Source organism: Oncorhynchus masou, chromosome 12, assembly GCF_036934945.1.
Source record: "Oncorhynchus masou masou isolate Uvic2021 chromosome 12, UVic_Omas_1.1, whole genome shotgun sequence".
NCBI lineage: Eukaryota > Metazoa > Chordata > Actinopteri > Salmoniformes > Salmonidae > Oncorhynchus > Oncorhynchus masou.
The window spans coordinates 56,711,065-56,726,627 of record NC_088223.1 but is presented as its reverse complement, the minus strand read 5'-3'; the positions used below and the strand labels follow the sequence as shown (position 1 = coordinate 56,726,627).

General features: G+C 44.7%; 1 protein-coding gene across 2 annotated transcripts in view; it reads left to right on the top strand.

The window, feature by feature from the left end:
• LOC135550475 (roundabout homolog 1-like) overlaps positions 1–7,443 on the top strand; it is a 226,874-nt gene extending 219,431 nt beyond the window's left edge. For both annotated transcript variants that reach the window (XM_064981319.1, XM_064981320.1), the window contains 8 exons: positions 2,339–2,686; positions 3,620–3,733; positions 3,827–4,211; positions 4,316–4,812; positions 4,927–5,076; positions 5,208–5,429; positions 5,572–5,762; positions 5,901–7,443. In XM_064981319.1, the coding sequence (XP_064837391.1) occupies positions 2,339–2,686; positions 3,620–3,733; positions 3,827–4,211; positions 4,316–4,812; positions 4,927–5,076; positions 5,208–5,429; positions 5,572–5,762; positions 5,901–5,915 (1,922 nt within the window). In that variant the 3' untranslated portion in view covers positions 5,916–7,443. The remainder of the gene's footprint in view (positions 1–2,338; positions 2,687–3,619; positions 3,734–3,826; positions 4,212–4,315; positions 4,813–4,926; positions 5,077–5,207; positions 5,430–5,571; positions 5,763–5,900) is intronic.
• Positions 7,444–15,563: the final 8,120 nt, after the last annotated feature.

Below are 15,563 nucleotides of genomic sequence, written 5' to 3'. Positions count from 1 at the left end.
TATTTTTGTTTCATCAGACCAGAGGACATTTCTCCAAAAAGTACAATCTTTGTCCCCATGTGCAGTTGCAAACCGCAGTCTGGGTTTTTTATGGCGGTTTTGGAGCCGTGGCTTCTTCCTTGCTGAGAGGCCTTTCAGGTTATGTCGATATAGTACTCGTTTTACTGTGGATATAGATACTTTTGTACCTGTTTCCTCCAACATCTCCACAAGGTCCTTTGCTGTTGTTCTGGCACTGGCACTTTTGCACCAAAGTACATTTTGTATTTTTTATTTCACCTTTATTTAACCAGGTAGGCAAGTTGAGAACAAGTTCTCATTTACAATTGCGACCTGGCCAAGATAAAGCAAAGCAGCTCGACACATACAACGACACAGAGTTACACATGGAGCAAAACAAACATACAGTCAATAATACAGTATAAACAAGTCTATATACGATGTGAGCAAATGAGGTGAGATAAGGGAGGTAAAGGCAAAAAAAGGCCATGGTGGCGAAGTAAATACAATATAGCAAGTAAAACACTGGAATGGTAGATTTGCAATGGAAGAATGTGCAAAGTAGAAATAAAAAATAATGGGGTGCAAAGGAGCAAAATAAATAAATTAAATACAGTAGGGAAAGAGGTAGTTGTTTGGGCTAAAATATAGGTGGGCTATGTACAGGTGCAGTAATCTGTGAGCTGCTCTGACAGTTGGTGCTTAAAGCTAGTGAGGGAGATAAGTGTTTCCAGTTTCAGTGCTTTTTGTAGTTTGTTCCAGTCATTGGCAGCAGAGAACTGGAAGGAGAGGCGGCCAAAGAAAGAATTGGTTTTGGGGGTGACTAGAGAGATATACCTGCTGGAGCGTGTGCTACAGGTGGGAGATGCTATGGTGACCAGCGAGCTGAGATAAGGGGGGACTTTACCTAGCAGGGTCTTGTAGATGCAATGGAGCCAGTGGGTTTGGCGACGAGTATGAAGCGAGGGCCAGCCAACGAGAGCGTATAGGTCGCAATGGTGGGTAGTATATGGGGCTTTGGTGACAAAACGGATTGCACTGTGATAGACTGCATCCAATTTGTTGAGTAGGGTATTGGAGGCTATTTTGTAAATGACATCGCCAAAGTCGAGGATTGGTAGGATGGTCAGATTTACAAGGGTATGTTTGGCAGCATGAGTGAAGGATGCTTTGTTGCGAAATAGGAAGCCAATTCTAGATTTAACTTTGGATTGGAGATATTTGATATGGGTCTGGAAGGAGAGTTTACAGTCTAATCAGACACCTAAGTATTTGTAGTTGTCCACGTATTCTAAATCAGAGCCGTCCAGAGTAGTGATGTTGGACAGGCGGGTAGGTGCGGGTAGCGATCGGTTGAAGAGCATGCATTTAGTTTTACTTATATTTAAGAGCAATTGGAGGCCATGGAAGGAGAGTTGTATGGCATTGAAGCTTGCCTGGAGGGTTGTTAACACAGTGTCCAAAGAAGGGCCAGAAGTATACAGAATGGTCTCGTCTGCGTAGAGGTGGATCAGAGACTCACCAGCAGCAAGAGCGACCTCATTGATGTATACAGAGAAGAGAGTCATTCATACATTCATCTCTAGGAGACAGAACGCGTCTCCTTCCTGAGTGGTATGACGGCTGCATGGTCCCATTGTGTTTATACTTGCGGACTATTGTTTGTACAAATGAACGTGGTACCTTCAGGCATTTGGAAATTGCTCCCAAGGATGAACCAGACTTGTGAAGGTCTACAATGTTTTTCTGAGGTCTTGTCTAATTTCTTTTGATTTTCCTATGATGTCAAGCAAAGAGGTACTGAGTTTGAAGGTAGGCCTTGAAATACATCCACAGGTACACCTCCAATAGGTTAATTGACATAATTTGAGTCAATCAGCATTTTCTAAAGCCATGACATAATTTTAAAGGTTAAAGGCACAGTCAACTTAGTGTATGTAAACCTCTGACCCACTAAAATTGTGATACAGTAAATTATAAGTGAAATCATTTGTCTGTAAACAATTGTTGGAACAATTACTTGTGTCATGCACAAAGTAGATCTCCTAACCGACTTGCTAAAACTATAGTTTGTTAATTAACAAGAAATTTGTGGACTGAATGAAAAACTAGTTTTAATGACTCCAACCTAAGTGTATGTAAACTTCCGACTTCAACTGTATATAGTGATATAATGCAAATCAAATGAGCAATGGGAGAGAAAAAAACCTGGCTTCACCATAAAACATGATAGTTGATGGTGTTATGTATATGACTTCACTTCCTGAAGGGTCAATGAAGGTTTAGTGATGGGGTAAAGTTTGACCAGACCTAACCCCATGTGGTCTCCTCTCCATAGCCGACTGCATCGCCAACTATGGCAGCCAGCTGGAGAAGCAGCAGGGGGTTCTGCTGGGGCCTGAGCAGGCTGTGTACAGCGACGTGGACCTCTCCAACAAACTTAACGAGCTCAAGACTTTCAACAACCCCAGCCTGTGCTACGTGGGCCCCGGGGGAGGGCCGCCCACCCCCTACGAGCCCACCCCCTATGCCACCACCCAGCTCATCCAGTCCAGCATCCTGAACAAGGCTGCAGCAGCTGGGGCCGGGGCCCCTGACATCCGCTGTTGGAGCCAGCCCCCCTCCCACCTGCAGAAAACACAGATGCAGTACAACATCATGGAGCAGAACAACAGACTTAATAAAGGTGAGAGGATTGGAGACTTACAGTAGCAGTGGTGGGAGGGAGGGTATTTCGGGAAGTTAATCATTTTTTTGTTTATTTGTTTTACTCTGTGTAGTCAACATCAGGGGCTTATCAAGGAAATTTTTCATGGGGGGGCAAATTGGGGACCAAGAACCGTTCATGGGAAATCAACAATTTGTATCACAAATAGCGTTGAAAATTGGCTTAAACTACAATGCATTGTGTTGAATAACTGTATCTGTCCCAATCTATTCAAATAAATACATTTGAAAATTAACATAGGGAAAATATTCAGGTTAGATACATGTTCAGTGGGAACTGGATTTGATGAAAGCTAAAGCTCATTTACTGTATTTTTTTATTTAAAAGCTCAAATGCTATTTGGAGAACAGCAAAAACCAACAAAAATATGTCCAGCCGTTCTCACCTCGGCTGCTGTAGCTTCATTCACCTGTCGATACGGGACATACCCACCATTCTACAACAACATGACATTCAGCAAATAGCTGCTGCACACTAGCTCTGCCCAGGTTCCTGTCAAGTCAAACAGCAGTTACGTAGCCATCTTCCACCTCTGCACTTCATCAACTGACAGAGAAATTGTGCTGTTCACTACATCTGGTCAATCTGCTCTCCATAGTCCTAAAGCCAGCCAGCCAGCCAAGCAAAGTCTGCGCACCTGCATGGTCCTAAAGCCAACCTCTAATACCGCTAAACAGCCTGCCAGCTGCCAATGAGCAGTCTGGCCTTAATGGTCCTAAAGCTAACCTCTAATACCGCGAAACAGCCTGCCCGCTGCCAATGAGCAGTCTGGTCTTAATGGTCCTAAAAGCCAACCTTTCCTTTCCAATCTGAGCCAGACTGACAGTGTTCAGACTGACGCCCCTGGTCAATATATCTGTTTATCTCTGTCTGTCTCTCTGCTGTCTTCAGACCACTATAGAGGAGATGGGCCTCTGCAAGGCACCGTCCCCTATAACCAGGCCCACGAACACAGCACAGGAGGCTCCCACCACAGTTCTGACAGGGGCAGCAGCAGTACCTCTGGTGAGACACTGAGCACACTGATTATAGCAATAGGACAAATAAGTATTTTGTTCTGCAGTATGTTCAAAACGTTTTTTTCTATTGTCTCTGCAGGGAGCCAAAGTCATAAGAAGGGAACTCGCACTCCCAAACTTCCCAAAACTAACACAGTGAACTGGGGTGAACCTCTGCCCCCTCCCCCTGCCAACCCCCCACCAAGCCGGAGCTGTGATGAGTATACCCTGCCCATGGAAAAAAGCTTTAACCCAGATGCTCCGTGCCCAATGCTTACCTCACGGATGTACCTGCATCCGGATGAGATGGAGGAGGAAGAGCAGGAGGCGGCGGAGGGGATGGATAGGTGTCCCACCCCCCCTGTTAGGGGGGCAGCCTCTTCCCCTGCGGGTATGTCCTACAGTCACCAGTCTACAGCCACTCTCACCCCCTCCCCCCAGGGAGATCAGCACAACGGCCTACACAACGGAACAGACCACCACAGGTAACTATGAGCCCAACTTACACTGCACATCACTCATCCCAGCTACAACCGTTAACCATATCTATTGGTCCATGCTTTGATCCTTTCCCTGTCTTCCTCCTTAGACAACACGCAGCCAGCCCACCTCCTCCCCCGCACCCCCTCTCCCCCCCCCACACCTATGGCTACATCTCCAGCCCCCTGGCACTGGACACTGACGGCCAGGAGGAAGAGGAGGAGGATGAAGAAGAGGAAGGGGATGAGACGGATGCGGAGATGGCCCAGGGTCACTACCACCAGCACCAAAATAACCCCCAGCCCCACCAGAAACAGCCCCACCACCAGCACCACCCTCCCCCACGCAGGCTGCACCTCCGAGGGTTGGAGCAGACGCCGGCCTCCAGCACTGGGGACCTGGAGAGCTCTGTGACGGGCTCCATGATCAACGGCTGGGGCTCGGCCTCCGAGGAGGACAATGGCTCGTCGGGACGCTCCAGTGCTGTCAGCTCCTCAGACGGATCCTTCTTCACAGACGCAGACTTCGCCCAGGCTGTGGCCAACAGTGGAGACTACACAGCAGGCCTACGCATGGCCAGGTTCCCAGAGGACACAGGGCCAGCAGGTGAGGAGGAGAGTGGCAAAATAAACTGGGCCAGGGGAAAATAGCAGCAGAAAAACACTAGATATACCTTCTTATATAAACACCCATGTACTGAATGTTTGTCTGTTCCCTCAGGGCGAAGGAGCCAGCGTCCCAGCAGCCCCCTGTCCACAGACAGCAACATGAGCTCTGCAGTGATGCAGAAGAGACCGCCCAAGAGGCACAAGCAGCACCAGGCCCAGGCTGGCCACCAAGGCCACCAGCAGAGGAACGACTTCACTGACGGTAAGAGACTGGATCTGAGACACGGGTCACTTCACGGAACGGCTTTCCCCATTGACTTCTCTCAGCTGTACAGTACATATTCCTTGGTGAATAAAGTCTGAAGTTCCATGTCTGTCTTCTTCTCTCCTCAGACTCGTGTATGCCCTTGAAGTCTCCTAGTCACATGTCGCGGTGTGGCTATGAGGTGAGGGGGGCCACACTCCCTAGGATTGGCTCTGGGGAGGGACGGGGCCGGAGAGGGAGTGCAGGAGGCCAGAGGACCAGAGAGGGCTCTGTGGAGAGACGGGAGGCGCAGGACAAGAACAGGACTCCACAGGGAGGCAAAGGGAGCAACAAAGGTCGTCAACACCCAGGTACTTACTGCAATGTAGTATACTTCCCATATGGTTTGTATATTGGAACAAAGACATACAAATATGAGCATTATAGGCTTTTGCTTTTATGTGGTTTCTACATGTCAAACTAAATCCCCTTGAATCTGTCTCTATGTTCCAGGTTCTGAAGACATCCTCCCATACAGCAGGCCCTCGTTCCCCTCGGTGCAGGGCCAGAGCCAGGGTCAGAGCTCCTCCAGCTCCATGTCCTCCCGGGGCTCAGGGGGACGGAGGAGAGATGGGGCCCGCAGGAACCCCACAGACACACTGCCCAGCATCGCAGGCTTCCAGACCCAGGAAGAGGAACTAGAGGTGAGAACAAGATGCTCGTAAAAGTGTCAGTTGACTCGTTTCCGTTAGCTGAAAGTCTGTGTCCAAAATCTAGTATGTCTATGAGCCTCTTTTGATGGCCATTAATCGAGGGGTTGCATTATAAACTTGTGTCCACAGCTGCTGGAGAGCTGAGGATCATGGGAGGAGGACAGGAAACTCCCACAGTGCCCTCACAGGAAGGCTTGAATCTGACATCAGTGACTATTATGTAAATTACTTTTCTTATCATACAGAATAAGGGGGAAAAAAACGTAACAATACTTATTATTAGTTTTTCTTTTGACCATTTCTCATTTGATGCCATTTTGGAGGGAAAAAGAAAGTGTGAGGGAAAAAAGTGCGATCACGTTTCAGTCTGTGCACCCACTGGTACCAAGCACTATTAGATCATTGTTTACGTGAGTTGTTGGTTGAGAACTGGCCTCTATGGTGAGCTAGTGACTAATATGAAAGTACATGCACATTAGATGACTGTTGTATACAGATACCTTGTCTTGGACCACCTTCTGTGGTGCCCCAGACTGGTCTTGACATGTCTGTTGCGCCTGTTATATTACTGTAATTAATATTTGGACTTCACCATCCATCTTGTAAATTGTTCCGTCATTTTGTTGCCACAAAATTGCCTACAATGGGATTTTTACATTTTGTTTTTAATGTATTTTTGTAATGCACTGTTATTGTTTTGTTATTGATGTTAGTCTTGTCAATGTGCGTTATTTGTTCTACTTTGGTTTCAAAAGCACAATCACTTAACTTTATTTTAAACCATTTGGTATCTATGACGTTCCGTCTTAAAAGAGGAACAATGATTTAAAAAATAATGTTGTCGATCGTTTTCTGTATACGATTGGACGAGTGTTATGTGTCTTAATATTCTGTTTCTGTTGGGATTGGGATGGAAACGAGACTCCCCTGTCTGGCTTAGGTTTAATTGAAACCAGAGTGATCATTTGGACTGAAGGGGACACTGCCCGAAGCAGTGACCGCATTTATCCATTTATTATGACACAAACTACTGTGTTGGTCGGATTATACCCTCATGTCTACAAATGCACTTATGAGGAAGTGAGAGAGACCGTTAGACAACCTGAGGCACACATTGTACCAATAGAGAAGGGTGAGGAAGACTCATTTCTCTTAGTAGTAGTCTCCTTTCCAGATAAGTTAAGGGTGGAAATGTTGACGGATCCATCCTGGAAAATGGACTTCTCCGTGCCTGGTGATGGGTGGCATTTTGTCCATGTGCAAGCAACACACGGTGACACATCCACCATTGTTTCCCAGCAAGACAGGGTTGAAGGAAGTGAAATGAATACTGACCCAAAAGAAGGACTAAAGAAGAAGACTTGAAAATCCTGCAGCTTGGAGATGGAACAGCGTGTTGTTGTTGTTGTTGTTGGGTTTAGGTTCTTTATGGCTACATCAAGGCCAAGCTTTACAAGAGTCCATTTCTTTACTTCCTACACATGTACAAAATGTGTGAAACGATGTTCACTGAGGGCACCTGACATTTGTTTGGAGTTTGTTTTAAAGAATGACACTACTATGTTCATGATGTCAGCCATGGCTTTTCATTTCATTACTGGGTATGTTTAAAACGGGATAGAAAAAAAAACATTGTCATTTTACCACATTATTTATTATTAAAATGTCTTCAAATGCCAAATGCAACGTTTGAGATCTCTTCTTATTTTGGGTTGTTCTGTTTTTGTTCACTTGTTGTTCACTAAACCCTTATTCCTCTAGCATTTCACCAGTCAATAGAGCCTAGCACAAGGTTGAAGTAAAGAAGGAAGTTGGGAGATGGAAAGGAAGAGGGAGAGCCACCCAAAAGCCTGTTCTTTATGGGAATGTGATGAGACACGCTGTTTAATTAACCTCACTCATGAACCCTCGTGGTTAATTAACAGAGCAGCTGTGTGCTGTCAAAAGGAAAGAGACGCTCTGGAGCCTAGCACAGGTGTGGCTCTCGGTGAGTGTGTCACGTGTGTGTGTGTGTGTGTGTGTAGTGGGGGATGGATGGCATTCAAAACTACAGCTACAAGCGACAGCCAAAATCCTTTCTTTGTCCTCCTCTGAAAACAAGATTGTGATGGAGAGAAATAAGCTGTCAATCAGCTACCCACATACAGACTCCTCCAGAAAGAGTATAACATCTTCCTATTGTTTAACTGTAAGTACATCTCTGCATAATCAGTGCGAGCAGAGCAGGAGACACATGCTGAGCTGCTGCAAGTCCTATCACTGATGAAACTACACAATTGCATTCAATGATAGATGGGACAGATTGCTGTTATAGCTAAAGCTTCCATCCGAGTGGAATGAACAGTGTCCCGGCAGCTGTACAGGGCTGTCTGTAAAGGTTAGCTACCTATACATTGATCGCAGTGCTCATTCCATACGGTAAGGGGTCAACACGATGTAGCCTCCACTGCTGTGTCTTGCCCAGAACAACAGATTTTTACCTTGTCAGCTCAGGGATTCGATCCAGCAACCTTTCGTTTACGGGCCCAATGCTCTAACCTGCCTCCCCAACATGCACGCCCACACACACGCATGTCAGCATTCTTGCGCATGAACACACACACATGCACACACACTCCCCTGGCTATCAGAGTAGTGTGCAGGCTTTGATGATGGATCACAGTCGAGGCGAGACACGCTTTTCGTGTCAGCATCAGCAAATAAACAGAGTCTATCCATCTTCATTATGCCCCAGTGTGGACAGCCTCTGAGGCCGCTACCCAGGAAGAGGGGCATTACTGGTAATGGAGTCTTTAGAGCAGTCCTGGGAGACTGGAACTGCTGGCTGGTTTCCATAGGCCTCAAACTACACAGAAACCGCATGGTTGCCTTTATATAGAGGAGAGACCAATTTACGAACTTACAGTCAATTTCAATGGGCGAACACACAAACGCAGAGTGCTGCTTAAATGTGTAACTTTGAGGTCTTGAATGTGATGAATACAGCTTTATTTTCTGTCCCTCTGGATTTCAGTTCTCGCTGAACACAGCTAGTCTAATGCCAGGGTTGTAAATGCCATTTTGTCAAATATTAAAATCAATAGCTTCTCCATTTGCCACAGTAAGATGAATAAGGATTACTCTCACTCTTCCATTTCTCAAGTATTAAAGTCACTGTCCTGGGCCATGATTGAAGTGGTCAGTCGCCCATCAGTATGTTTCTCCACGTCGATCTCCCTGGTACTCCAGCAAGCATGTCTACCCCAGTGCAGCAACACTCAGAGCAGCACTTCTCAGTGGGGGGGCAGAGAGAGAGAGAGAGAGAGAGAGAGAGTGTGTATGTGTAATCCCCTGTCACCTCCTCCCCTGTTCTGCCCATGCAATTAAACCCACGCACCAGGATTAGACTACCCCCCTGCCTGCCTCCCCCATCTTTTCCCCTTCCATCCTTTTCCCTCATCCCCCTCCTACCCCCTTCCTTCCACGCTGAGTCAATTAAACAATGACAAGAGGGATTTAATGCCCCTCTCTGTAGGCTCCTTCTCTCTCTAAATCCTACCTCAATCAAACACCAGAAGAAGAGGAAATGGCTCTTAATTGTTGCCTGAATTTCTGTTCTAAATCGTTTCCATGATATTAAGCCACAGCCGCTCATCAGGCCTGTGGCATTTACAAGCAAACATCAGTTTATATTCATTTATTTCTTGAACTTGTGAAATTATTTCATTTTGGTTTCCCCCTTTGATAATTTACGCACAGCCATTACATTCCCAAAATGTGTTAATAAAATGTCAATTAGTATTCCTGTTAACCCCAGTATCCAATTTACCCACCAGTGTGTTAATCTAAGTAAGATAATGAAACAATCCCCATGAAAATCCATCAGGTCACGCTAGAGATGTCTGTTTTGTTTGCATTGGATGCATCTCAATCCACCATAGTATGTCGCAATTTCACATCTGCGGTGAAAGGTGGCAGAGCTAGAGCGGTGTCTGTCAGACCATGAGACATCCTGAATATCAGTCTTCTCACGAAAATGTCTGTAGCGTCCAAACAATTTCACCTACAAACTATGACCACTCTATGGAAAGGGAAGACACTCACTAACACGATGGCCATTTCAGTTTTGCTCTACGACCCCCACAAACGTCAGGGGACTCATCTGAAGGTAACCGGTACAGCTATTTTTTGTTTCTACCCAAAAAAGTGGTTAAATATGTGTAAACAGCATAATATATTGGTAGATTCAGAACTCTTCATTCAATATTCTACCATTTAGTTTTGACCAAATAATATTTTCCTGTAGATAAGTTTAGCCCACCGTCTGTCTGTCTGTCTGTCTGTCTGTCTGTCTGTCTCTCTGCCTGCCTGCCTGCCTCTCTCTCTCTGTCTCGCCCCTCCTCTCGTCATGCCGGTGTCTACTCTACGAGTGTTAATTTCCTGCTTCAGTGGAACGAGTCACTCCAGGAGTGGTTTGTGACAATCCTCTGACGCCAAGCTGGAGAGAGAACCCTTGAGTCGTCGCTTACTGTTTAAATTATTAACAGGAATGGTGCCAGTGGTGTGCAGCCTCTCATAGTCCTCTGTACCTTCATTGAATCATTTAGGGGAAGTGGATGGAGAGGAGTGGGGGGACAGCCATTTCTTCTCCCTGTAATTTCCCTCTATTTAAATATCATTAAATGAGCACGTCAGCATTCCCAGAAATGTTGCCATCCAATTATAATGCTATTTTCGTGTGTTGTTTGTTGTTGTTTATAGATTGTATGCAAATGAAAACCTTATTATATTATTCATGTGCGCCAGGACAACGCACAAAATGCAATCCACTGTGTTACACAAGCATTATGCAGTCTATTTAGCTAATCTAAATGCACATGACTCTTCAAGCTCTGCCATTATGAAAGACATGCAGACAGACATGAAGACAGACAGACAGACAGGCAGGCATGCAGACAAGCAGGCAGACAGCTAGGGAGACAGGTCGGCAGACAAGCAGGCAGACAGAGAAGTCATACAGGACACAAATCTATAGAGGACATTGAAATGTCATTGTATTACCCTCCAGTCCCACATTGAAAGCATTGTCAACATAAATTCACACATAGCCCATATAGCCCCAGGGAATCACACCTCTTATTTTATCTTCATACTGCCCTAGGAGCAGGCCATATGGTTAGAGAGACACACCATCGTCCTAAAGCACTGGTGCCAAAGCAAACCATGCATCCACAGAGGGAGCGGTGAAGACTCTGTTCTAGCTTTAGAAGCCATGTGTTTCTGGTGTGTGTGTGTGTGTGTGTGTGTGTGTGTGTGTGTGTGTGTGTATGTGTATGTGTGTGTGTGTGTGTGTGTGTGTGTGTGTGTGTGTGTGTGTGTGTGTGTGTGTGTGCGCGTCTACACCACACATTTGTGTATAAGCGTCTCTGTGTATGCGTGTGGATTTATTTATCTCAGTCTGTTTATCCTTGGGCTCATAAGTGATTAATGTAGGTGGCCTTCATGTCGCTTTTATTTGATTAAGAGAGAGAAATAGCAGCTGCTTGAAATAAAAGCAGTTAGATAAGCAATCTGGTCTGTTGCTCGCCCAAAGTACCAAAACTAAACATATACAAAGGTTTGTTTGGATCCTTTTTTCAATAAATACTTTTTTTTGTAAGCTTTGAAATGCGTTAATGTTTTCCAGTGATGAAGACATGGATGTCTCATGGTATGGGGTAACTCTGAGCACCTTTATCTCCTAAAGGATTTGGCATTCAGGTCCAAAGAGTCACTTTCTGACCACTTCATCCATGGGCAAACATGTATGGAATGTTTTGTTTAAACCAAAAGGGATGCTGTCAAATAGTGATTGAATTCAAATGGATTTAACCGATAATATCCGAAGAAATTGAAATAGAAACAAATGTACAACAGACAAAAGTAGTTTGCTGTCATTTTATCTGCTTGATGTGATTGTGAATTAGCTTTAGTTGGCGAGCTGGCAAAGAAGAAGTAGCTAGCCTGCATAGCTATGTGGGAATTTAGCATAGTAACCATTGAAAATAGAGCTCGCCAGCTTGTAGTCCTGAAAAACATGAATAAGTTAGCATTTTCTACCTCTGGTTGGTTCGCCATAGAAAGCAATGGTAATGGCGTCTTTTTGTAGGCACTAACGGACATTAACGCCGCCATGGCTGGTTGTCCAAAGACTATGGGGAAATGAATTGGGATTTTGGAAGGTTTTTCGATAAACTCAGAAAATAAGGTCTGTGGTAAACACAAGCTTCGGAGCTCGTATATGTTTTGTTCTGTGAGATAATGTTCTTCAGCAACGCTACTTTTTTTGTGAAGTTTTAAGCATTTATGAATCACATAAAGCACATAAAGGATTCATAATTCATAAAAAATAATGATAACTAACTGATATTTGGGGCGGCAGGGTAGCCTAGTGGTTAGAGCGTTGGACTAGTAAGCAAAAGGTTGCAAGTTCAAATCCCCAAGTTGACAAGGTACAAATTGGTCATTCTGCCCCTGAACAGGCAGCTAACCCACTGTTCCTAGGCCAAATTTGTTCCTAACAGACTTGCCGAGTAAAATATTATCTTACAGAACAAAATGTATAATATATTCTAAACCTGTGTTAACCTCAGACCTTATTTTCTGCATTTATCCTAAAATCCCATTATTTTACCATGAATTTCCCCATGCTGTGGGATTATTTAAGATACTGTTTAAAGAGGTAGGGTTTAAGATGTTTTTGGAAGATGGGCAGGGACTCTGTAGTGGTTCCAGGACAGAGAAGAGCTTGGACTGGGCTGAGCGGGAGCTGACCTCCCGTAGTGGTGGGAGGGCCAAAAGACTAGAGACCAGTACTCGGGTTGGGGTGTACGGTTTGAGCATAGCCTGAAGGTAGGGAGGGGCAGTTCCTCTTGCTGCTCCGAAGGCAAGTACCATTGTCTTGTAGTGGATGAGAGCTTCGACTGGAAGCCAGTGGAGTGTGTGGAGGAGCGGGGTGACATGGGACAACTTGGGAAGGTTGAACACCAGATGTTTTCACTTCCATTTTTAGGGCAACAAAGTGGCGAGCTCTATTCCTATGTAAGAAATGAATGGGGAAAAGAATGGGGTTTTGGGATATACAGTGGCAAGACAAAGTATGTGAACCCTTTAGAATTACCTGGATTTCTGCATAAATTGGTCATAAAATTTGATCTGATCTTGATTTAAGTCACGACAATAGATAAACACTGTCTGCTTAAACTAATAACACACAAACAATTATACGTTTTCATGTATTTATAAAACACACCATGTAAACATTCACAGTGCAGGGTGGTCTGTCTGATAAGGTAAGCTTTCCCACAATGTTATGGCTAGCGAAGTCGCCAGCTAGGACACCGGTACATAGTGTTCTTCGCCCCTGTCTGTCCTTTGCCCGCTGCTTTCCCACGGTTCTGTTAACGTTAAGGCTTAGTGGTGGAAAAAGTATTCAGTTATCAGTGAAGATACCTTCATAGAAAATGACTTAAGTCCAATTAAAAGTCCCCCAGTAAAATACAACTTGAGTAAAAGTCTAAAAGTATCTGGTTTTAAATGTATTTAAGTACAGTAGTGGAAAAGGTACTCAATTGTCATACTTGAGTAAAAGTACAACGTAAAATGATTAAGCAAACCAGATGACACGATTATCTTTTTTATTTTGTATTTATTCAGACGGGCACATTCCAACACTCAGACATAATTTACAAATGCACCATTTGTGTTTAGTAAGTCTGCCAGATCAGAGACAGTAGGGATGACAATGCATTATATTGATATTTAATTCGACCATAATTCTTCCCTGCCAGAGCATTTGAAATGCAACGAGTACTTTTTGGTGTCACGGAAAATGTATGGGAGTAGAAATTACATATTTTATAGGAATGCAGTGGAGTAAAAGTCAAAGTTGTAAAAAAATCTAAATAATAAAGTAAAGTACAGATACAAAATATTACTTAGAAAATATTACTTAGTTAGAACTTTAAAGTATTTTTTTCTTAAGTACCTTACACCACAGGTTACGGCGAGGGAAGTAGCTCGATTGCTAACTAGGTAGGACACGGTACACAGTGTCTTTCGCCCTCCGCCTGGTGAGCACTGATTTCCCGCTGTTCTGTTAACATTACGGCGAGGGAAGTAGCTAGGTAGCTAGTGTAGCCAACCCAACTTGCGTGGTACTACCCTCACCGTATTAACCTCGTTATTGCTATTTTATTGTGTTACTATTTTTTTTAAACTCTGCATTGTTGTTGAGAAAGGTCTTGTAAGTAAGCATTTCACAGTTAGGCCTACACCTGTTGTATTCTGGGCATGTAACAAATAAAATTGGTAACTGTGGGAAAGCAGTGACACTGTGTACCGGTTTCCTAGCAAGCCAGCAGCTTCAATGGCAGTGGTCACGACATGCAGTGACCAGGGCCGGTGTTACGGTCCGACCTTAGGGGACATGGCCCTAGAGCTTGACATGGGAGTGAAAATAGATTCTTGTCCCCCCTATTGCCTTGTCAAATATTTTCCCATTCTGTCCTGATCCGCAACAGTTCTATAACCCAGGAACTTTCATGTTCCATCCTGATAACAATCACTCCCGTCCCATGCACATTTTTACACGCAGAAATCAGAAATAACTTCCTCTGTTAGCTGCTCGTCTGTCTGTCCACCGCTCTGTAATGGGAGTAGCCATACGTTCATGAGACAGTTGCCTGCCCTGTACACACAGCTGATAACAACCACATTACGAGATTTTGGCAATGAAGGCAGCCCTTCTAAATACCCAGAGTCAGATGAACTCTACTCCTCTCTTGAAGGCATCATCATTTAGTGACATACAGTATGTTGGCATCTGAGGTAAAGTAGTGGTCATGGCATCTGAGGTAAAGTAGTGTTCATGGCATCTGAGGTAAAGTGGTGGTATGGCATCTGAGGTAAAGTGGTGGTCATGGCATCTGAGTTAAAGTAGTGGTCATGGCATCTGAGGTAAAGTGGTGGTCATGGCATCTGAGGTAAAGTAGTGGTCATGGCATCTGAGGTAAAGTGGTGGTCATGGCATCTGAGTTAAAGTAGTGGTCATGGCATCTGAGGTAAAGTAGTGGTCATGGCATCTGAGGTAAAGTAGTGGTCATGGCATCTGAGGTAAAGTGGTGGTATGGCATCTGAGGTAAAGTGGTGGTATGGCATCTGAGGTAAAGTAGTGGTCATGGCATCTGAGATAAAGTAGTGGTCATGGCATCTGAGGTAAAGTGGTGGTCATGGCATCTGAGGTAAAGTGGTGGTATGGCATCTGAAGTAAAGTAGTGGTCATGGCATCTGAGGTAAAGTGGTGGTATGGCATCTGAGGTGGAGTAGTGGTCATGGCATCTGAGGTAAAGTGGTGGTATGGCATCTGAGGTAAAGTAGTGGTCATGGCATCTGAGGTAAAGTGGTGGTATGGCATCTGAGGTAAAGTGGGTGGCATCTGATGGCATCTCTGAGGTAAAGTAGTGGTCATGGCATCTGAGTTAAAGTAGTGGTCATGATCATCTGAGTTAATGGCATCTGAGGTAAAGTAGTGGTCATGGCATCTGATGGCATCTGAGGTAAAGTAGTGGTCATGGCATCTGAGATAAAGTAGTGGTCATGGCATCTGAGGTAAAGTAGTGGTCATGGCATCTGAGATAAAGTAGTGGTCATGGCATCTGAGGTAAAGTAGTGGTCATGGCATCTGAGATAAAGTGGTGGTATGGCATCTGAGTTAAAGTAGTGGTCATGGCATCTGAGGTAAAGTAGTGGTCATGGCATCTGAGATAAAGTGGT